The sequence below is a fragment of the Palaemon carinicauda genome, chromosome 2 (genome assembly GCF_036898095.1).
Source record: "Palaemon carinicauda isolate YSFRI2023 chromosome 2, ASM3689809v2, whole genome shotgun sequence".
NCBI lineage: Eukaryota > Metazoa > Arthropoda > Malacostraca > Decapoda > Palaemonidae > Palaemon > Palaemon carinicauda.
This window is the reverse complement of record NC_090726.1, coordinates 193,577,193-193,601,619: the sequence shown is the minus strand read 5'-3', so window position 1 is coordinate 193,601,619 and position 24,427 is coordinate 193,577,193. Positions and strand designations below refer to the sequence as shown.

The following is a 24,427-nucleotide window of genomic DNA, read 5'->3' as shown; positions in this document are numbered from 1 at the left end:
TTTCCAGCAATTTTGACGTCGACTCATTTTCCAGCACTTGATTTAGACCCATTTTCCAACACTTTTAACTTTGACCCATTTTCCAGCATTTGACTTAGACTCATTTTACAACAATTGACTTAAACACATTTCCAACAGTTTTGACTTAGACTCGTTTTCCAGCACTTGACTTAAAGCACATTTCCAACACTTTTGACTTAGACCATTTTCCAACACTTTTGACTTCAGGGGCCCATACACGTTCAAAGAAAGCGTCAAAATTTTGCATCAAAATTTTGATGCAAAATTGCCCACACACGTATAGGCGTTTTTCCCATCAAAATTCAGTATCGTCAAAATCTTCGACATGGATGCATCAGTGGCCATAGCACTAGTGTTGCCATTAGACTCTTATAAACCTCCTGGTAAACGTCGGAAATGGACATCAAAATAGATCTTTCATATATAAACTATAAAAAGAGACTTGTGTCGGCCTGATCAACATAAATACATTCACTGGTAGTTTGAACTTTTGAAGGTCGCATCCCTCAACATTCGCCGACAACAACAATGAATAAGCGCTTATACAAGCGACTAAGGACATAAGTATACACATTACAGACCATTCCAAATCCCTGTAATAAAATGCAGGTCTATATATATACATATATATATATATATATATATATATATATATATATATATATATATATATATATATATATATATATATATATATATGTGTGTGTGTGTGTGTGTGTGTGTGTGTGTATATATATACCGGTATATAAATATAAATCGATTCATTTGAACGTGAAATGTGTGAAATAATACGTCAACTAATTAAATGATCTACCACGATATAATAATAATAATAATAATAATAATAATAATAATAATAATAATAATAATAATAATAATAGTAGTAGTAGTAGTAGTAGTAGTAGTAGTAGTAGTAGTATCCATCCTAAAACAATATGAATAACAACACAAAGAACAACAACAACAACAAGAGTTCTTCGTTGACAATGAAACCTGTAATTACAAATAGTTAACACTTAAAAAAAACATAATTTTTATCGGAAATTCTCGGTAAAAATATATTGTTTTCGGTCATTTACTATTTACTATTAATTGCCAAGCTACAACCCTAGTAGGAAAAGCAGGATATGCTACAAGCCCAGGGGTCCCAACAGGGAAAATAGCCCAGTGAGGAAAGGAAACAAGGAGAAATGAAACATTTCAAGTTTTTCAGTATATATATATATATATATATATATATATATATATATATATATATATATATATATATATATATATATATATACTGTATATATATATATATATATATATATATATATATATATATATATATATATGTGTGTGTGTGTGTGTGTGTGCGCGTGTTCGAATGCATATATTTCATAGATATATGTGTGTATGTGCACTAATACAAAGAAATCCTGCATTTTTTCATTCGTGGCTAAAGAGAGATGGATCCAATGTAGCACTGTCTGGACAGTCAAAGGACCCAATAGCTCTCTAGTGTTAGTATTTTAACGGGTACAAGAAAGAGGTAGAATAATCAAAGGGTTGAATAAGTAAACGATCGAATAAGTAAAAGGGTCAAATAAATAAGGGGTTGAATTTGCAAGGAGTCGAATAAAAAAAAAGGTAGAATAATCAAGGGGTCGAAAACTTCAATCAAAAATTTCTTTTCGGTCTCCTTCTTCACAGACATGGAGATCCTGTCTCCTCGTCAGTCACCTGCGAACTAAAAAGTTTGATCAAAATTTTGACAGGAGCCCACACACGCATCAAAAATTTGACGACTCGTCAAAAAAAATCAAACAGATTTGATCCATCAAAATTTTGCTTCAAATCTTTTTTTGACATCAAAACGTCCCACACCCACTCAAAATTTGCATCAAAATTTTGACGCTTTTTTTGAACGTGTATGGGCCCCTTTAGACCCATTTTCCAACACTTTTGACTTAGACCCATTTTCCAACACTTTTGACTTAGACCCATTTTCCAACACTTTTGACTTAGACCCATTTTCCAAACAAATCAGTCGCTTCCCCACTAAGAAAATTGCATTGCTTTCTATAAGGTATCCTCTGTACCACTATCTCTTTCAAAATACCAGCTGCCCTTGAACGTTACAAATGGCACCAAGTTACGTAACAAACAAACAAAAGAAAATAAATAATATTGCTGAAATCACCATCGTTGAAATCTTCTTCGGCAGAAAGGAATGAAATTGGAACCGCCTTGGTGTCAAGGTAGTGGTTTGGGACATACCTCACGCAATGCATATCGGGTTATTTCTTTGGCCAAAGCTATTATCATCTCTCTCTCTCTCTCTCTCTCTCTCTCTCTCTCTCTCTCTCTCTCTCTCTCTTTGGGCCACTGCAGCACAAAGGCCTCAGAATTGTCCTTATTCATGCCTGGGCTTTGGCCAGTTTTAATCACTATGCTAGTAACTGCGAATTAGTGATGGTGGCAGGCTTTAGTCTGATTGCTCACAGTATGGGTAGCCCTGACTAGTACAGCTTTGCTGATCCTAGCAATACGCAAACCCTTTTGCCACGTTAATGTATCCCCATTCAGCAAGTGGAAGGCTGAGGACTATGAAACGTGAAGTATGAGATGATGAATGGAGAGAGTATTGATTTAAAAGCTGGATACTAATCGGACTCAAGAACTTATAGTAAACACGAAAATAGTCCACAACACTTCTTCCGATCATCTTAGAGATGACACAAATATTCATAACCATAGCCTACAGATAACATCTTCAAGTACGACGAGACAAAAAATTTAGCAACCAGAAGTGCCCGTCGTGTTCTCGCTTCTGTTATGTATGCTCGTTGTGTTCTGGTAACGTTTGCCAAGAAAATGAAGAAAGGGTTGCTTGTAAAACCATTAATTAAATATTAAAGATTTCTTCTTAGTAAAAGTCACCAATTTTCATGTCATGTATAGGAAAAATACTTCAATAAGAACTTTAGATAAAGGGAACACTCATTGAAGACACCAAGTGCAGTGTTAAGATTCTGGGAAGGAGTGAGATAAAACATGAACTATTCTGAATAGACCATGCATTACATATATTATTTTGATATTCAGCATCGGTTTTCTAGAAATTAAAACATTCAGACATACAGGTTACAATATGTTTAGTGCAATGTCTAAAGAAATGCAATTATCGTCTTCATGTAAACACTTCGTAAACTTGAATGCTCTTTGGTAGCCTAGTTCTGATGGACTTGGTTTTGAGACCCGCTCAAGCTTGATAGTTTCTTGTAGTGTCTGCAATCTCACCATCTTTGTGAGCTAAGGATGGTTTTACAGGGGGGAGGCTACAGGTCTTCCTGCTGAGTCATCAATGGCCATTGTCTTGTCCTCTCTGGTCCTAACTTGGGTAGATAGTATGGTTAGTCGCTATCGCATTGTCACTGTCTATTGCTTTAGCCATTCATGAGCGACCTTTAAACTTATATTGCTTAAACATAGATTGCATGGAATGGCAAATGGCTTCAACTTCATTAAAATGATAATGAACGTAGATTTCCACGCTGAGGAAGATCTACAGATCAACTTCTGGACAAAGAAAGTGAAAGAAATCTAAAGTATAAGATTTTAAGCTTATGACCAATACTCATTGTTGATAACCAGAATAAAGCTATGTATTTTCATAACCGAAGTGACCCTTGCCCCTCCCAAGCATTGCGTTTTATAGGAATTCCTGAAAAATCCAAGGCGCTAAGAATTCCAAATAGGAATCATAGACAAATGAAGATCAGTGTATAAAGATAATCTATAATATTCGGAGTCTGTGACAGTCAAGTCAACAAGGACTACACTGTTAAAAATTTGCAAATAAAAAAAGTAAATGCCTGGCAACAATTATTCCCGGATTATTACCGTTTGAAAAACGGCAAGGAGTGATTTTACGGTCACCAACCCGCAAAAGATAATAAAAGAAGTAAGGTAAAATTACGGTCGCCTGTATTTTACTGAAATATGGTTGAAAACATTATATCTTTACGGAAAATTCCCGATTAGAATGACGGGTTTTTCTAACAGTGTACGGGACCTAAACAGTGAAATGAAATCTAAAATGTCCATAGAAAACCCGCACATTGTCCTTCAGAAATTCCACATCTATGTTACAGCGAGACAGTGAAAGTGATTGTGGAGAAGTTGTAGATGCAAGATTTTTTTAAAATGTAAAATATTTAAGGAAAGAATTCTTGACGTAAGATGTCATTGAGAAAGATGCAGATATTTCAGTCAGTTCATTCCTGATTGAAGAACGAATAGCGTTGTGTCTTAGTCTTAAGTAATAGAGTACTGTCATATTATAAATATCATAGTAGATGCTATAACTCTGGAGTTTCCGTTCAAGCCACCAAAGCCACAGTGAGGATTCTGTTTTTGACTAAGTATGAAAAACAAAGGAAAATACGAGCTGCTGTCATAAAATATTCCTATGGGTTTAGTATTATGTTGGCCTATGCGGTAACGTCCCTGACTGGTGAACGCCAGACTGTGGTTCAGGTCCCGATCAGACTCTTTAGCTTCTTTGGTCGCTGCAACCTCACCATGCGTATGAGCTAAGGATAGAGCGTTTGGGGGAGCCTATAGGTCTATCTGCTGTGTCATCAGCAGCCATTGCCTGGCACTCCTTGGTCTCAGCTTGGGTGGAGAGGGACCGCTAATCATATGTATATATGGTCAGTCTCTAGGGCATTGTCCTACTCGATGGGGCAATGTCATTGTCTCTTGCCCCCGCCATTCATGAGCGACCTTTAAACCTTTATGGCGCCACTGCCAGAACCTCTTACTGTGTGGTGTGTGTAAAGTATTGGCTATAAAATAATTCCCAATGAAGTTTAGAATGAAATTCATAAAGCCAATTTAAAAGTCATATGATTCTCACCAACCTTTGTAGTTAATTCTAAGTTGAAATTTTCCTTTATCGAAGATCAATACTGAAAGCTTAAATTCGGTGTAAATGCTTTTTTTGATAAAGAGGTTGACGTATCTCTCATCTTATTATTTATCTACTATTCATCTATTTAATAACGTTTCTATTTATCATATATATTTTCTTATTTATAGTTTATATATAGTTTATTCTTTTATTTTTTTTATACTGGGCTCCTATCTCTACTACCCCTTGGGACTGTAGAATCCAGAATGTAATAATAACGATATAAACATATCAATGTATCATCATCATCATCATCATCTCCTCTTATGCCTATTGACGCAAAGGGCCTCGGTTAGATGTCGCTAGTCGTTTCAATAATTCTCCTTTCATCATCTACTTTGCGCTTCATAGTCCTCAGCCATGTAGGCCTGGACCTTCCAAATCTTCTAGTGTCTTGTGGAGCCCAACTGAGCGTTTGATGAACTAATCTCTCTTGCGGAGTGCGAAGAGCATGCCCAAACCATCTCCATCTATACCTTTCATTATCATCATCAGTAAAATATATGCTCGAGTTCAATTTCCCTCAGGTAATTCTTCGCTGGTAGGCATTTCTGTCAGGCAAGGAATGCGGGAATAGAGTTCTCTTGCTTGAGAACTATTCAATCTTACTTTTCTTCCTCTTGTTTTTTTTTTCTATATAGATTATATATGGAAGATCTGATTTAATGTTGTTACTGTTCTTAATATATTTTCATTATGAATTACTTCTCTTTTTAGTATATCTATTTCCTTGTTTCCTTTCCTCACTAGGCTATTTTTCCCTCTTGGAACCCTTAAACTTATGGCATGTTGCTTTTCGAACGAGGGTTGTAGCGTGGCATTTGATAATAATAATAATAATAATAATAATAATAATAATAATAATAATAATAATAATAATAATAATAATTGATAAATAATAAATAATAATAAATGATAAATAATAAATAATAATAAATGATAAATAATTAACAATAAATAATAAACGATAAAAGATAATAATAATAATAATAATAATAATAATAATAATAATAATAATAATAATAATAATAATAATAATAATACTTTATTGAGCCATGTTCTCTTCGTTCTTATTTCAGATGGTTGTTATCGACGGTACTCCTCCTTGGATTCTGCAACAGTCAACTACGTAATCTACGCCCGCTGAAGGGCATCCTCTACGACGTTTCAGGACCCCGAAACGCCTCCGAAGCCAACGAAACATCACCCTTTTTCGACGGCGATCCTGGCACTTTCAGGTATGTCGACGATGAGATAGTAAACTCTGACCTGTTCCCCCCAGTTGTGGCTTTCTCACCCCCTCGTGTAGGTTCTACCTTTGGTTCCAGTAGCCCTGCTGGGGGAGGTTTCGGTTTCGGTGGATCTGCTGGGAGCTCTGCTGGGGGAGGTTTCAGTGGATCTGTTGGTGACGACAATGTCTACTTCGCGGCTTTACCCCCTTCTGTTCCGTTTACTGATGCTGGCTTTCCTGTGCCTTATTTGGTAAGCTCCATTCAAGAGGGTGTAGCCGGTGGATCTGCTGGGAGCTCTGCTGGGGGAGGTTTCGGTGGATCTGTTGGTGGCGACAATGTCTACTTCACGACTTTACTCCATTCTCTTCCGTTTACTGATGCTGGCTTTCCTATGCCTTCTGTGGAAGACTCCATTCAAGAGGGTGTAGCCGCGTCTATGCAACAGCAACAGCAACAAAGTGAGTTTGAAAGCTGACATGTTATTGCTAAGTTTTTACCATTTTCCTTTAGAGAAAACTGCCCTATAGTACCGTGTAACCATTCATAAGTTCTGGCCAGAACCTATGAGCTAATTTTTGGTACAAGAACTGATAATTAATTCTTTATCATTCACATCAGACAGTAAGCTTAAAGCTATTTTCCTTTGATCAACTTAGACCTATAGATGCACAACCCTATTTCAAGATGTAGCAAGTCACCAATGCCTAGCTTCCAGAAGAACAGCTCTCTTTTCAAAGCAAAGACAATTCCTACATAACTAACTTTTCTCTGATAATTCAGGGTTGTTAACTATATACATCACAATAATGGGCCTTTCACACGTTTTGTAAAACATAATATGAGAATCACATACTTTCTTTCCATGGCTATTGGCCAGCAATGTCTGATATTAAGTTTATGCTCACAAAAACTTTATTTCCCTCTTTTAATCTTGTGTATAGGCTCATGAACTACAGAAATTATATACCAATGCATAAAACAACGACTATAGCCCAAGCCACTTGATTCCAATGTATAAAATATTTTTAATCATCAAATCATTTGTACATTGTACCAAACATTCTTTGTGACAACTCCACCAGGTGACAGACCAGCTAGCAAAGAGCTTGATCTGAGCTCCAAGTTTCTGTCGGCCTTTCGCAGAGCAGAGAAAGAATCCGAGGAGGCCTCGTGCGTTGGAAGAGCTATGATAGAAACAACTAAACAGCATGCAATGAGGTAAGTGCTAATCATGCAAAGCTAGTTTAGATGCTTACCAGAACGTCAGCCGGGCAAGCCAAGCTGCCCAACCTTCCACTGTGATGCCCAACCACAGCAGTGGTCTCCCCATTAAACAGATTAAACTCACGGTCCTGGGCAGGGATCGATCTCCTGCCATGCTAATGCTAGGCGAACACGTTACCACTGTACTAGCCAAGAGGCTTTGCGAAGGATTATTGCCAGGTACTTTCATAACTCGCAATATCTTCAGAACATGAAACATTCTAGATCCGCTTAGCAAAGTGCATTAGGGTAGTAAGCTAGGCGTCATAAGTATTTTGTTCTTATTGTCAGTACTGAAGTATTGGATTCTTTTTTTATATTACAAAAAGGTAACTTACTTGTGTTTTAAGAGAAATTCCCGAATGGGAAAAGCAATTGAAGGACCATATATATATATATATATATATATATATATATATATATATATATATATATATATATATATATATATATATATATATATATATATATGAGAAGAATAGTTTGTCCATTAAGAGGTCAATGGCACATAAATGTCCACCTTCTGTTTGTCTTATGTAATATTTCACACAAATCTCTCACGCACGTCAGCATTGGGAGAATTCCCAATCTAATGTCACGATACATACATACATATATATATATATATATATATATATATATATATATATATATATATATATATATATATATATATATATATATACAGTAGAGCCTCATGGCTAGTGCAGTGCTAACACACTTGCCCAGTCTTTGCATGGCTGCAGATCGATCCCGGCCATGGATCGTGAGTTAAAGCTGTTTACTGGGAAGGATACCGCTGTGGTTGAGCATAACATTGGACATTCTGGAGAGTGTCTCTTTAGATGATACTGGAATTGAAACCACACACCTTTACCTTTATATACAACTACATACATAAATATATACAAATCTTAATTCACCTGCCAAATATTTGCAAAATGGGTTATCATTTCAAGTGTGGCCGTTAACGATATGCCCAATCTAAAACAATTTATAACATAACTTTAGCTGCTGACCTTATTCACCACACTGTTAAAAAAAATCATTATTAAATTGCAAATTCTCTGTAAAAATATGTTCTTGGCCCTATTTCAGTAAAATACAGGCAACCGTAATTTTACCTTACTTTGTTATTATCTTTTACGGATTGGTGACTGTACCATCACTCTTTTACGTCAATATATCAGTTTCTAAAACGGTTAAAATCCTGGAATAAATATTGCCAGGCATTTGCCATTTTCTTAATGCAAATTTTAAACAGTGAACCTTATGCATGTATAAAAACACATGAGGTTTATATTGTACTCCTGATGTTCTTTTAGAAAACTCTCTTATAAATCCAATATAACATTAAGGCCTATCAAAACTACAAGCACTCTGGAGTGTTCGTAAGAGCATTTACTTTTCTAGGAGTAATATACCCTTGAGTGACGCCGTGCGACTGCTCTCAGATCTGGAAATCAACCCGGAAATGTGCGAGAAAATCCTCAAAAAATCTCATTGCGAGGACTTCAAGAAGCCTGCCAGGTGCTCGGAAAAGGAACCTTATCGCAGGATAGATGGATCTTGCAACAACATAGAACATCCTACTTGGGGCAAGGCGATGTCTCCCTTCGTCAGATTCCATTACCCAGCGTATGAAAACGGTAAGTGTTTCGCAGGCAGTCATAGATTTTATAGTTTGATAACCAAAATGAACACCGACGTATTTATTCTGAAGACGCGAGTATCAAAAATTTTTCCACATATTAAGATAAAATTTTGGGTAAAAAGCTCACAGAGAAATTGCTCATGGTAGGCATAGACACCATGCGAGGAGAAGGTAGAACAGGAGTCAGACGCCTTCCGTCACCAAGAACAGTTAGCTACAATTTGCAGAGCATCAGAGAGAACCCTCCTCACTCCGCGGTCACTCTCATGGTGATGCAATGGGGACAGTTCCTGGACCACGACATCACCTTTACGGCCGAGACACAGATAAAGAAACTGAAAAGACGAAGTGACTTGAGAGGAAGTTCCTTAACCAGGTTGCTTGTGGATCCTGACCAAGATGAACTCTCCTGTCCTAGTCATTCAGGTAAGTGAATGCAATGGGTCTTTTCCTTAATGAAGAAAACCAAAGATGGACATAACTGAAGGAATAATTCTATCTTCCAAGTTTGAAATACTTTATGTTAAAGGTCTTGGTTATGCTAGTGACCCTTTCCTCTGATTTATATTGGAAATGTAGCATTAGCTTATTCACAGAAGTTTATATTGTAATTTAAAGTAATATAACAGCACAACTTTCAATCAAGTTACACATTCAAACTCTGTTTTATTTCAATATCTCATCTATATGACAAGTGTGTGTGTGAGTGAGTCTTAATAAATAAATTATCATTCTTATAGTTGTTTTATGCTTCCACTGATACTGAATTCTTCTTGTCCTGGTCAGAGGGAGAAGACCTAGACACAGTTCCCCTGGAGTGCTGTCCTAATGGGAATCCAGTCGATGATCTAGAACTCACCGATTGCAGGCCAATCGATGTTTCAGCTGACCCTATTTTCTCGTCAGAAAATAGGACCTGTATGAGGTTCGTCAGGTCACTCATAGCTAGCAAAGGCTGTCAGTTGGGTAAGTTATCTGCTTTTTGTTTCACTATCTGTATTACATTAGTTTTATATGTCAGTTGTTAGTGGTCATAACGAAATCTATGTCATACATTTTATTTGCTCTGGATGTGTTTGTTAACAAGCATTCATACATAAAGCCCTTGTTTCTTATGCTATAAGTCAGCTTAATTGACAGTTGTCATATGGCTAAAGGGGTATCCAACGGCTTACTTTCATTCCATTTATTTTTTTCACAATTCTGTCACTTTATTATTTCATGCCTTATTTGTTTGAATATGTTTTTATGCAGTTTTATTTATAAATTATCCAAGATTGTGATACATGTTTTCTTCAATAGCCTACATCTTACATGTTCATCACAAAATACTACCAAATGCCTTACACTTTATCTTCATAACACAGTTTTAATGCAATGCAGATACAAGCATGTTTCTGCTCATCCACTAGCGGCAAGACCAATCTAAATTTAGACGTTAAAGAGCAACGGTATTTTTCTCATTTCTTTTGCATCATACAGCTGTGATCACTTAACACAATACAAGCCAGTTTCAAATCTCTGATATTTCATATGAGTTGAGAGAAAACTGTTCTTTCACCACTTATTCAAGGTTTTTTTGGAGGTCAGTTTGGACAAAGAGACCCTTCACTTTTTCTGTAACTTGCCGATTAAATATATCCTAACAATTATTGAGACACTAGTAATATCGATAATGACGACGGAGTAAGAGCAGAACATCAGCAAATAGGTTAAACTCCACATTTTCCATCAAGGTGATAGATTTGAACATAGAAGTCTTGTAGAGTTGCATCCTAAAAGGAAATTGTCTAAGAGATACCTCTTTCCCAACTACCAACTAGGCCCACGAGAGCAGCTCAACCAGATCACTGGCTACATTGATGGATCAGCTGTGTATGGATCGAGTGACAAAGTGGCTCAAGTGCTCAGGAAGAAAGAAGGAGGCAAACTTCACAAGACAGAAAAGGGAAACCTTCTTCCTCGGAACTGTTGTGAAGACAGGTCATTCCATTGTTTCAAAGCAGGTGGGTTAGCATGTGCGCTATCTTTCTCATGTACCAAAGAATCTTTGTTGGTAACGATAATAATTATGGAAAGCAATGTAGTTAAAATAATTCATGCCTTGTCAAAAATCAGCCATTTTAAAACAGTTTTATAAGAGACACAAGAGGCCCTCTATGGTAGTTATATATCATCTACTACTATTATCATAATTTAATGGAAGTTCTAGAAGATGAAAGGTAAAATGAAATTTGAAGGAAATATACATTATAAGATGAGAATTAAGAAAATTTTGATGACACAAGAATCAGACTAGATTTTACCAAAAACCTAAAGAGATCACCTTAACAGCTTATGGAAGATTCATCTTATTTTTCATGTATTATACCAAAATTTGGTGGTAACGTCAACTCTCTCATATTTCACTTGTCAAAATCAGCAATCTCTCCATTAGATATGCCACTAATAAACAAGAAGTAAAGGTTCAATCATTTGCCAAATGACTGCACGATTCTCTTTGTCATTTGACAAGCGACTGTGTCTTTACTTCTTATTTTCTTACCAATACGCCATATCACATTACTGAAGTAATGGTGTAATTAGTAGCTAAATGACACATTTTGTTGTAATTCGTACTTCTGATGGGAAAACTTTCTTTTTTTTAAGGTGACACAAGAGTCAATGAACAGCCTGGCTTAACAACAATGCACACCTTGTGGCTCAGAGTCCATGACCAGATTGCTACAGATTTTGCGAGTGTGAACCCTCACTGGGATGATGAAACGCTGTATCAGGTATGTTGAAGGGGCCAAGTAATGCATTAGTGCTAACAAAAAGAGATTTTCTGCCAAAGCCGGTGAGTTGAAGGGAAATGCCCGCGTGCCAAGGTTTTTAATCAGACAGATAAGATTCAAGATTAGTGCAAACTTGTTCTTACACAATAGGATTCAAGTTGAAAAATATAATCATCTATTGTTTTGTAATTTAAAAAAAAAATGTGAAAATAAAGAATGCATGGGTGTTTTGTGCACTCCTTTCTTGGATTATTAAATATTTTATTATTTTCTTACCAATGTGGCCGATATCTAAAAATATGATATATAAGCCTTTTTTGTGCTTGTTGGTGATTTCAATGATCACTAGAGGGGATGGTTAACATAATTGACAGGCGTATCATTTTCGAGTGAATGACAAACCCTGATTCAACAATGATTGCAGACGTGCTTATTTGAAGAGACAGGAGGTTTATCATCTCTGGAATAATAACAGATGAGATTAGACTTTGTACAACTATACTTAGCTATGAACTGTTCCTCAGTAAGCTTATGCTTTAACTGAAAAGAAATACAATTTATCTATCAAAGAAACCTTTTCTGGTACATTCCAGGAGAACAAATGATGGACTAGTCTTAAATCTGCACTTTGGTGTAGACTTAGCAGCTCCTCCTTTGCTTAATCCACATGGCTCTGTCACTAACTGTCCAAAGGAAAACGCAATCCTTTTGGATGATGTATTTGACATTAAGCCGAGTAATGAGAAACTCTATCTTTGTTATCCTAATTAAGCTTTACGCCCCATGAAATTAAAACACTCTTGCTAACCTTGATGCTTATGGAGGTGTAGACCCTAATGGTATTTTTCCTTTGTTATTCATAAAGACAGGTGATTTCTCATCTCCTAAGTTGCCTGACAATAATTCGAGTAATGACAAACTCGATCTTCCTCATCCCTGAGGCTAAACTAACTAAAACTTTTCCTCCCATGAAATTAAAACACTCTTGCTAGACTTTAATTGGTTATGGAGGTGTAGACCCAAATGGTATTTTTCCTTTTTTATTTACAAAGACAGGTTGATTTCTCGGTTCCTAAGTTGTCTGTCATTTTCACAAGTTAGGAAAAAGGGGTTTACACTTGTTAGAGAATTGGTAATGTTACTCAATTAAGGTAAATGTGTTTCTGGTAGCTTAAACCCTGCTCACCACTGCCCAATTTCCATTACTCCCACATTATCTAAAGTATTTTGATATCTTTTAGCCAAACATCTTAATAGGTATGCTGAAGGTTATCATCTGTTCCCTAGTTAGCAATTTGGCTTTTGTAAAGGCCTTGGAGCATGTGATTCACTTTTTACAATTCCCAATGTTGTACAGAAATCCTTGTTTAAACATGTGCAAATGGGAGTTGGTGGGTCTTTCTTAGCATCATTACTCAATCTTCAAATAAAAGATTGCAAAGAGTCGTTGTTGATGACCAATTGGTAACTATAGGAATGTAATATCTGGTGTTCCTCAGGGTAACATTTTCTGCCCATAGCTTTCCATATTGAATATACATAATATGTGTTTTGGCCTAGAAAACAAGTTCATTGTATATAATTCATTTCTTGAAGGTAGACTATGGTTGCTGAGTCCCTTAAGAGAGATTTAGCTAAAATTAGTACCTGGTGCAAATTATGGGACATGAAGATTGAACCCTAACAAAACTCAAAGTACGGTTGTAAGTAGGTTGAGGACAACAGCCCTCAACATCCATATCTTTGCATTGACAATGTCTCTAATTATTTAAAACTCAATTAAATTTATTGGTGTAATTCTTAGTTGCCAATTTACATTTAAATTTTGAGAAACGCATTGTTTATTTCTGCGTCAATTGCACACAAAATTGCCTTAGTGAGAACGTCTTTTAAAATTTATGGTGATCAATCTATCCTGAGGAAATGTTTTAAGGATAGCTTATTTTTAATTGTGCATCTAACCTCAGCATTGCATAATTTTTCTGTTGCGAAACTAATTAATATTAAGAATAACCCATAAATAATGTGTACGTTTACTATAAGATAAGAAATCTTTACAAATTATTCTCGTCAGTTTCAAGTACTGTATACATTTTCTAGTAACTATCATTGATATAAAGATTTGTATTTTATTTCCATTATTCTTGTTCTTACTAACAATTTAAAGACTATTCCTGGAACTGTAAAGCACTGTTGCCATTGTGTTATTGGAACACAACATTCGAAATTCTGTGATTCATACCAATTCATACACTCATTTATCAACTTAACACATTATAGATAATTTTATGCCTGATGCAGTGACTAAAGTGTTTCCACAGGAAACCAGGCGGGTCGTCATTGCCCTCATCCAACAAACGTCATACCGCGAATGGCTCCCAATGGTGCTAGGCCCAGAAATCCTGGAAAATGAAGACCTCGACCTGCTGGAAGAAGGTCCGGGTGAGACATATGACCCTAATGAAGATGCGTCTATTGCTAACGTCATTGCTACTGCAGCCTTTAGGTAGTAAACAATAGTCTCTTTAGTGTAAATGTGTAACATAGTCCGTACTTCATTTAGAGTGGCACTCATAACAATATATATAACACCAATAAATAAGTTGAGATAAAAAGCTAACAATGTTTTCGCCTACTAACAAAAAATAAATTTCTTCCAGATTCGGTCACACTCTCGTCAACGATGCGTTTAGAGGGGCAGGAGGCGAGTCCGTGCCCTTATTAGGAAACTTCGAAAATGCAAAAGTTTTATTTCAGAAAAACACACGGCCCTCGGCTATCCTCGAAGGACTGGCCACAGCCAATTCCCAGGCACCAGACTTTTATCTTGTCCTGACACTGACAAATAAGCTCTTTGCTCAGCCTGAAAATAGAATTGGGCTGGATTTGATGTCCTTGAATATACAAGTAAGTTCAATTTGGATTTCTTGGAATTTATTTATTTGGCCGTCTTGTGCAGGAGCCTTAGGGGCCCCTTCAGCATCCGGGAGTAACTTGGGGAAACCACTGAATTTGAAAAAAAAGTTGGCCAGCAAGATGGAAGAAAGGAAGCAGGAGCACAGCTCAAGTTGTAAAAACAGCAACTTGTCTGCCATCTGTTTAATATAACATTTTCTATTTAAATTGACTAATGAATATTAGTGTGTAAATTCATGCATAAATATACATACATACATTATATATATATATATATATATATATATATATATATATATATATATATATATATATATATATATATATATTTACTTATATAGATATATCAAGTTTTTGACAACTTCATGTTTCATTTTATAATATTTGAAAATTATATCTATAGAAAAATTTAATATAAATTCTCTTTTTTTATTTCATGAAGCGTGGTAGAGATCATGGGCTGCCACCCTACACATCATGGAGGAAAGCTTGTCAACTACCAGAAATGTTTTCATTTGATGACTTGACAACAGTCATGCCTGAATCAGTGGTGAAAGTCTTCAGAGATGCTTACAGGTATCTAATTATTATATTTCACTTTGATTTTGCACATGTACAGTTAGAATCAAAAGAACGCCGACACTCAGGGGAAATCTTTCGTCAGATGTCTCTAGTGTTCCCATGACAAAACGGACAAGGAGTTGCTCTTCTTACAACTTCTACGAAATGGGCGGAGCCTTCTCAAACCTTAGCGAATCAGACAGTAAAGGGCCGTCTTTGTTAGCAAAAGTATACAAATGTTACACATCGAGTTGCCATATTTCAATTCTGTATAATCATTTGAAGTCTCAACTTTTCAATACAAATACAAAACACACACACATACGCACACACACACACACACACACACACATATATATATATATATATATATATATATATATATATATATATATATATATATATATATATATATATATATATATATATATATATGTACTATTATCTTTCAATTGCTACTGTTTTCGTAAGAGGGACAAAGTAGACACTTTCCAGGGAAGGGGTTGGGGGGTGGGGGTGTTCTCCTTCTATCCCCCTGCCCCGGCCATTCCGAAACTGAGCAAATAGGAAAGTCATTTCTGTTTTAGGGGTTGTGGAGACAGGATGCTTGTAGACTCATGATACAGTCTGTAAGATATTGTATCATTGCCTGAGATTTATTTGATACCCGTCAATGTTCTAGTAAATTTGGCTAACCTAATTCATTATTAGTTTATTTGTAAAAGATAGCAGCAGTAGAATAAAATAGCTGCTGTTGATGGAAGGTCGATAAGTAACGAAATTTAAGTATTAACTTTGCATAATAGATAATCGATGATGGATATAATAGATTCTGATGACTGCAAAGCACCTTGAATACAATCAGAATTTATTATTTCGTATCGAAAATAACTTATATTGAGGTAGATGAGGACGCTATCATATTCTGGCAAAGGGTTTAAAAAATTTGTTTTATTGACAAATCATAGTCTCAGAACAACATAATTTTCAGAAATTTTGTCATGAAACTATGATATACTTATTTTCCCAAAACGAATTCTATAATTTTTCCTGAAAATATACACGAATAGATGGCATAAGCACGAAATGATTCCCCATTCTAATACCCTGATTGTAAGTTATCAATGATTATATATTTGCTAGTAGCTTTATCTTGAGAAATTAAACAGCTTTGAGATCAAACCAACTTCGTATCAATTTCATGCATAAAGGTCTTATAATCTTGATTCAAATACGCTTAGCTTTGTATGATAAAGTCCTTATTTACAGTGATCAAGTGCCCGAATCGGCCCAGCTATGGAGTGCTAGATGTAAGTCTCTTGACCGGGTAAATTACGCAAGGTAGATGGGCGCTTAACAAGCGAAAAATGGATTACTATCCGTGTAGCTCTAGTTCGGGTTGTTCGAGCAAAAGCTATCCATACCAACTCCTCAGCCTATCACGGTATTAGTTAAACCACAATTTCTACAGCTGGTGCCGTGAGTAGGGGAAAGGAAAACCCCAATATTAAAATATCTCGGAAATAAAAGTTTGATTGTCCTTTTAATCACTAACTTATACAGCTGAGGAGCGATACTCATGGATTCCTAAATATTTTCTCTCATTCTTTAGATTTTATTTCCTGAGCTTCTTCCTTTATCCCAAGATTCATTATTTAATATGTGTGTTTCTTTCCGTCATTATTTATTCATTTATTTATTAAATATCTTTAAAATGAATGCCCTTCTACCTCGGTGCTCGGCGTCAACTTTGGTTCTTAGCTCCTCTCTGTGCCTCCATAAAAGATATCTCTCACAAGCGGCAGCAGAAACACCTTCCCTTGACCATTCCAACTTGGAACTATTTGATATTTGTGTGACACCAAGACAAGATATTCATTAGCTGGATTCCGGAATAAGGCATTTGGAGATCTGTATTTCATTTTCCTCTATCTTAGTTTTTACAATCTCCATCGAAGTAAAAAAAAAAATTGCATTGTGAAGCATGCTTCCATGAATAAGTGGTGCCCCTCAGATTTTTTATACAATATATATCCCATTCCTCTATCATTATTCCAGTTAACGAAAATATCTTAATCGATTTTAAAGCAACTGGTTAAATTTTCCTACAGAGCATTTAAGGTATATAGAGGAGTATAAAATATAATGATCAAACTAAATTTATATGCAGCCGGACAAATGTTGGTATACGGATCCTTAAGGAAGCAAATCCTCCAAACGCCCAAAAGCAATTAGTTATTTTCCCCCAAAATCACCCCTTATTTGGATAAGCATTTGATTCTAACAAAATAATCCCGTTAGTTATATCCTGTAATAACTATCTCCAATTTTGCCATTTAGTTTCGATAATTATCAAGTGAATAAAGCACTTACGACAAAGATTGAATTAGCAATGTAGTAAAGATTTTACTATATATGTTTAAGATTTTAGTTCAAATGGCAGTGCTAATCCTTCAAGGCCAAGATAGAAGACGGTGAGATGACAAAGCTCAACAATGGGAATGTAAAATAAATGATGAATAAAGGGAAAGTGGCTTAGAGTCTAAAGACTGAAACGGCGCATACCCCTGAATCTGAATAATTTGGGAAATATTTTACAATAAAGTATCCTCACATATTACGAAATGTTACATTCAATGAATATCTATAAACTGTAAGTAGTTTTTAGCAGTCAATCTATCATCTGAAAAATAACTATAAGCTTTTGGGAGCAAAATACAATCATTTCTATTGGAAACATTGTATAATAATGAAAAACAATATTTTGATATGCATAAATGTCTAAAAAGGAGTTTATGTGCTGTTACATTACTTCATTAAGTAGAGTAAGCTCAAACCATTTGATTCTCTCTCTCTCTCTCTCTCTCTCTCTCTCTCTCTCTCTCTCTCTCTCTCTCTCTCTCTCTCTGAACGTCCTTTATGTGGGTATAACTCATGTATGGTGTTTTTTATTAATATTTTTTAACATTGAAACATAATTGAAATTACTTTTTTCGTTCATCGGTAACTTGAACAAGACTAATGTTAGAATAATCAAATATAGCTGTTAACGGAATGAATTGTTTAGCTACGACACTCCAATATTTTCTATATATATATACATATATATATATATATATATATATATATATATATATATATATATATATATATATATATATATATATATATATATATATATATATATATATATATATACATATATGTGTGTGTGTGTGTGTGTGTGTGTATGTGTGTTCAGTATTTGTAGTGGATATTTGAGACGTCAAATGATAACTGAGAATGAAATATGGCAACTCTATTTGTAACATTTCAATGCTTGCGCTAACAAGGACAGCCCTTTACTGTCTTTAATTCACCAAGGATGGCGAAGGCTCCGCCCATTTCGTAGCTGTAGTAAGAGGAGCAACTCGTCTGTTTTGTCATGGGAACACTAGAGACATCTGACGAAAGATTTCCCCTGAGTGTCGGCGTTCTTTTGATTCTAAATGTACAGTACATTATTCAATATGAAGTTCAGGGTTATATTGGATGCCATATAGTTCTATTGCTTTTGAGACCCTGTCCACATGATCAAGCATGCCCGACGGGAAAACAGTGATACCAGGCCACAAACAATAGTTAGGGAAAATAGGGTTGAGGACATCAGAAGCAGGAAAACTAATGGCAGGGATCTGGTAACACTGTATGATGCCAGATCCCTGTCTGTGGTTTTCCCGCTTCTGACGTCCTTAACCCTCATTATTACAAACTATTGTGGTCTGGTATCACTGTTTGCCCATCGGGCATGCTCGATCGTGTGGACAGGGCATAAGTTCTACACAATATAAAGGCAGTGAAAGTCTTTTCCACAAGAATCTTATTGGCTGTAGTTCATTCATAACGTACGTGGGCATTATGTTGTCATTCCTTTAAGAACAATATCTCATATCTATACCAGTTGTTTAAGGAAGTTTGCTATGATTTTGTTTATATGACTTGGCTATACTAGGTGGTCAGAATAAACGGCTCCAAAACTGAATGAAATACTGTGTTTTGATTTCTAAATAAACAGTTTCCTTTAAATTTGGTCCCCACAAAACACTCTTTCGTTCATTTTGAAACTCCACAATTTCCTCAAAACAATATCCCGGAGACCTCAGATTAATGAGGTCACTTTTGGGGATTATGATCATGTTGAATAGATCAAGAACTGACCTCTCTTGGAATGCCAGATAAGATTATGATTGGTTTTAACAGCGAATCATTTACTATCACTACAAGAGCCTGATTGGGAGCAAATTGTGTAACCACTCATAAAGGTTAAACCATCCTATTTTGTGATTATTATATTACATTTATTTATGAACTTTTTACAAGCTTTAGCGAGGTATTGAGGAGGAATTTTGTAGACTGGTTGTTTTATTTTGGTCACCAATTCCTTTTAAGACAATATGGTGAAATATTTCAGATTCTGAAATGCTATAGATTCCTTACAAGTAAAATAATTTTCACAACTGCTTACTTGATTTTCCCAAAGATGTTGATAATATGGGATGTTATTAACACAAGTATGTAAGATTTTATGAGAAACCATTCACCACAAGGTTTTAAGGAAAACATGTGAATGCATGTCTGGAGATTTATACAAAATAGTCATCAGAAGCAGTTGGTTTTAATTCTCTACTTTTTTACGTTTCTAATCAAACTGCAGGAAGCGAACAGGTTCCATTACAGTCAGCCCTTCCTCTTCGTGTGGGTTAAGTAATACAGACAAGCGCAAAAAGTCCTAGGGTGGGTTAACTCCTAAACTAACAACTCGCTGCCCATTCCTTACGTGCGATCGACTAACACACTAAATAATGCCTATTATCGTTTTTATTTGGTTTCTATCAAAATGCAAGTATTTTATTATGGTATGAACACATTTCAGTAAGTTGCATTACATATACACCTGTTTACGTAAGACTGCGGTACACAAAACACTAGTCTTCACCACACTTACAGGTAAATAACGTACCATGACAACAAAGCCCTGTTGTTCCTATCTAATTTAACACTTGCTGATACTTCAATGTATATTACTGCCATATATGTACAGTACTATCGCTACAATACGGCTTAATTAGCCAAGGTAACACTCGTAAGTGTTCTCCGTTTTTGGCAGATTGATTCATACCACTGAAAGTCATTGCACACGTAGCTTAAATCTAGATTACTATTGTAAAATACGGTATTTTGTATACAACACTGTACAGTAGTTAATATAACAATAACACTGAGTATTACACAATGAATGAAATAACAAAAGAAAAATCAAAAGAAAAAGTATCAGTACAACACTACTAACCATTTACATATGAAGTTCTTCGCAGTAAGTCTAAAGTATGATGCAACTCTTTGACCCGTGGACTGTTTGGTGCATTGAGTTAGTATGTATGTATCACATTTTATACTAAAATCACTATAAGTACTCTAGATATGTACAAATATTTTACATCAAAACGCAACTTTGCACAAAAAGGACTGAAGCGTGAGATACACAAGTGAGGAGCGATGATGCAAAAGAGAACGAGTGAGCAAGGGAAATTGTGTAAAGGATGCCAGGTGCAAAGGAGCAATGTCGGTTTGAAATTGTCTAGCCACGAGAGTACTTATCTCGAAACAGCGATTTTTTTTTTTTTTTATTTAATAGCTTATACGGTTCTTTGTATCGTGAACAATCGAAATTGAATAGGGAGTGCTGGCTGTACCGAATTAATTTTGAGTGGTAATATCCTTGTCAATCATTAAATCATATGAATCATGGCCAAAAAAAAACTCAAAACAATCAGCAGCCAAATATTAAGTGTTGATTTTGGACACAGAGAATACAATGCTGTTCTACAAGCCTTTGCCTTTTAGTGTGAGTTTGTGTGATTCATTTCCATCTGTCTTTTTTACAGCCATTAAAATCCATAAAATTTAAATACTCACGCCATATTCTCATCAACCAATGTCTATTTTCATATCAAAATCTTTATCTTTAGTCAACCATACATGTATTTTCATACCTCTACACCCTTATCTTTAGCCATACATGTATTTCCAGTTAACAGTCCCTTTGATTCAACCACCTTCGACTTTTCTTGAGGGTATTCATCCATTATATTCAGCAGTTCACTTTCCTAATTTCAATCAGTCCTTACCATCAATTTCAGCCATTCGCACATTTGTTTACAGCAATACAATCTAGCTCTTGCTCTTTTTAATAATTCTTTTTCCCATTTTCAGCTATTCGTGTTCTTTTCATCCATTAACACTCTCATTTTCGATCTTATGTGCCATTACGCTATGCCATTTAACTCATTGTCAGCATCTCATCCTTAATTTCAAACATCCCTGCCCTAAATCGGATCCTTCAGTTCCACACATTCAGCTTTTCTCATCATTACTTCCAGTAACATTCAGCCATTCCCATCATTACTTACAGTGACATTCAATTTTTTCCATCATTACTTTCAGTGACATTCATTCTTACCCATCATTACTTTTAGCGACATTCAACCTTTCCCATCATTACTTCCAGTGACGTCCATGAGATCGACCTGTTCCCAGCTGCACTCTCCGAATTCCCAGTGGACTCTGGGCTAGTGGGTCCCACATTTGCCTGCTTGCTGAGTCAGCAGTTCTCCCGCCTCAAAAAGGGAGATCGGTTCTTCTTCCAAAACTTAATGCAGCCAAAACCTTTCCGTCCGGGTAAGTCGAGCAATTTACTGAGCATATTAAGCAATTCATTTGATTTATTGAATTGGAGATGCGAAGTCAATTCAGTGACAATGGCAACTTTAGAGAAAACACAGGAAAAGTAGAAAGGTTAAAAGTACTCATGACAAAGGGCCAAGGGTAGATGGTACCCTTGTGTGATGTTCAGTGACTGACAACCTTATTTTGATGATCAAAACATTTTACAATTTTATACTGAATATTTGAAGAATATATAATCAATTTTGGTTGTTAACTCTTATAAAAAAAAACTAGGTCATTCAAGTAACAGCAAGTAAAACCTTAAATACAAGGTGAATTATACTTCTTAAATGAAAAGAGAACTCTTATCAGATAATTCAGAAGTATTTTTTGTTGTAATTGAGCACTGAGTAAACAAATATATAAGTTTTTCCTTCAAATAGTTTTTATACATCATGCCTTATCTATTGTCCCTCCCCCTCAGTATATTCAAACTATGAAATACAGTACACTATTTTGCAATCAGACCTGTTCAAAATTTCACATTTTATGAGTTCTGTCTCCATTCTTTAGAAGAGTACAATCATCATGCATACCTCTTATATCTAGTTATTTCCAATCTAGTTATTTCTTATTCACCATGAATTTTTTGCTACTACTTTCTTCATAATTCAATGCAACTCCAAGCTAAAATAATTGTTCTAGCCTACAACCATTTTTTCCACCGATATACGGTGATACTCCACCCACTCTTCTCAAAATTCAATTCTAGCCATTTGAAATTCCTCTCTCTAATCATATTTAGAAATTCTAATCATCTCTTCTGACATCATTCGTTACAATGGATATATACTGAATTCATCCCTACGCCCCTAACGCAGCATCTACATGGTCAATTTGCTTACCAGACTTTTTACTTTGCTTTTATTCCAGTCCTCACGTAACTCTTTTAAACATTCCTATGTCTTTTTCCTTTAATACTGCGGTTAATATCAAATATTGTTTGAATAACAGCTTCTTGATTCATCCCTTTCAGCTCTCCTTTGTAATAACATTATTATGATAAACAATAAAGGGGATCGATGTTAAGGTATCAACATGTTTACCTTTTCAATCTAGAGGCAGTCCATTTCTACTCTGAATTACATATTCAGCCATATTTAAAATTTGTATTCTATTATAAATACACATTCACTCCTGTCTCAGTCATGTGACCTGTGCATACTACAGTTGTTTCAACGGAATACCTCCCTTTGCAGAGATGTTTATATCCCTTTTCTCTTCACGTGCAGATCAGCTGAAATCCATAAGTGAGCAGACATTAGCTGCAATCATCTGCCACAACTCGGATATTGAATCCTTGCAGCCACATGTATTCCGGACAGTTGACCGACAACAGTACGTAGAGATGTATAATGAAAACATTCCTCTACATTCTTTTATTACTGAATTATTTTCTGTCATCCTTTACTGAATGGATATAATAAATATTCAGCACAAATTTCTCCCAACTTAGGAAGAATTATTTGTAAGGACAAGATGTTTAGTAGTGATGCGAGATTGGTGGTAATTCTACATCGTATCTTGATCATGTACTCATGCAATTGATATCTCATTCCTTATTTTTAGGAAATAAGACATTTTCCAATAGGATATGACACCTCTCAAATAAGAAAAGCCATTTCTAGAGAACTAACTCTCTTGTTTTAACTCTTCAGAAATAATCCTAGACCGTGTTCATCCTATCCAAAACTGGATGTAAGCCTGTGGAGGGAATATCAAGGACCTCCAACTCCAACTCCATCTCCATCTCCATCTCCATCTCCATCTCGAACTCGAACTCGAACTCGAACTCGAACTCGAAACCGAACTCGAACTCGAACTCGAACTCCATCTCGAAACCGAACTCGAACTCGAACTCGAACTCGAACTCCATCTCCAACTCCAACTCCAACTCCAACTCCATCTCCAACCTCACCCACTACAACTGGTCAAAAACTGAGAGCGTAAGTAACTACTATACTTCCAATTACTATTTCATAGCATTCGTCGATTTCAAAATACAGCTTCAGTTGAATTTATTGCTTTGACATCACTTCCGAATCCAGACCCAAAGTAGATATTTTTTCATATTCAATTCCTAATTACAAATACAGTTCTAGATTAGGTAGTTATTTACAAAACTAATTCATAAGTGCCTATTCCAAATGTCAGTTTCAGAATAGGGACCAATTTATAAATCATATTTCCCAGGAAAGATTAAAAATCCAAATTAAATTTTCAACTAGAGGGGTACACAGTAGAGAGCATACCTCTTCCACAGAAGCTCATTTCTCAA

General features: G+C 35.6%; 2 protein-coding genes across 4 annotated transcripts in view; one reads left to right on the top strand and one right to left on the bottom strand.

Annotated features, from left to right (window-relative positions):
• Nucleotides 1–24,427, bottom strand: part of LOC137629173 (DNA-(apurinic or apyrimidinic site) endonuclease 2-like) — a 215,995-nt gene that overhangs the window by 89,780 nt on the left and 101,788 nt on the right. The window lies entirely within an intron of this gene.
• The window catches only part of LOC137629138 (peroxidase-like), a 41,034-nt gene that overhangs the window by 4,182 nt on the left and 12,425 nt on the right, over nucleotides 1–24,427 (top strand). For both annotated transcript variants that reach the window (XM_068360418.1, XM_068360412.1), the window contains exons 2-14: nucleotides 6,061–6,671; nucleotides 7,296–7,431; nucleotides 8,890–9,125; nucleotides 9,278–9,556; nucleotides 9,917–10,096; nucleotides 10,954–11,136; nucleotides 11,780–11,907; nucleotides 14,229–14,413; nucleotides 14,568–14,814; nucleotides 15,266–15,399; nucleotides 21,932–22,101; nucleotides 23,382–23,487; nucleotides 23,808–24,095. In XM_068360418.1, coding sequence (XP_068216519.1) covers nucleotides 6,061–6,671; nucleotides 7,296–7,431; nucleotides 8,890–9,125; nucleotides 9,278–9,556; nucleotides 9,917–10,096; nucleotides 10,954–11,136; nucleotides 11,780–11,907; nucleotides 14,229–14,413; nucleotides 14,568–14,814; nucleotides 15,266–15,399; nucleotides 21,932–22,101; nucleotides 23,382–23,487; nucleotides 23,808–24,095 — 2,883 coding nt within the window. The remainder of the gene's footprint in view (nucleotides 1–6,060; nucleotides 6,672–7,295; nucleotides 7,432–8,889; nucleotides 9,126–9,277; nucleotides 9,557–9,916; nucleotides 10,097–10,953; nucleotides 11,137–11,779; nucleotides 11,908–14,228; nucleotides 14,414–14,567; nucleotides 14,815–15,265; nucleotides 15,400–21,931; nucleotides 22,102–23,381; nucleotides 23,488–23,807; nucleotides 24,096–24,427) is intronic.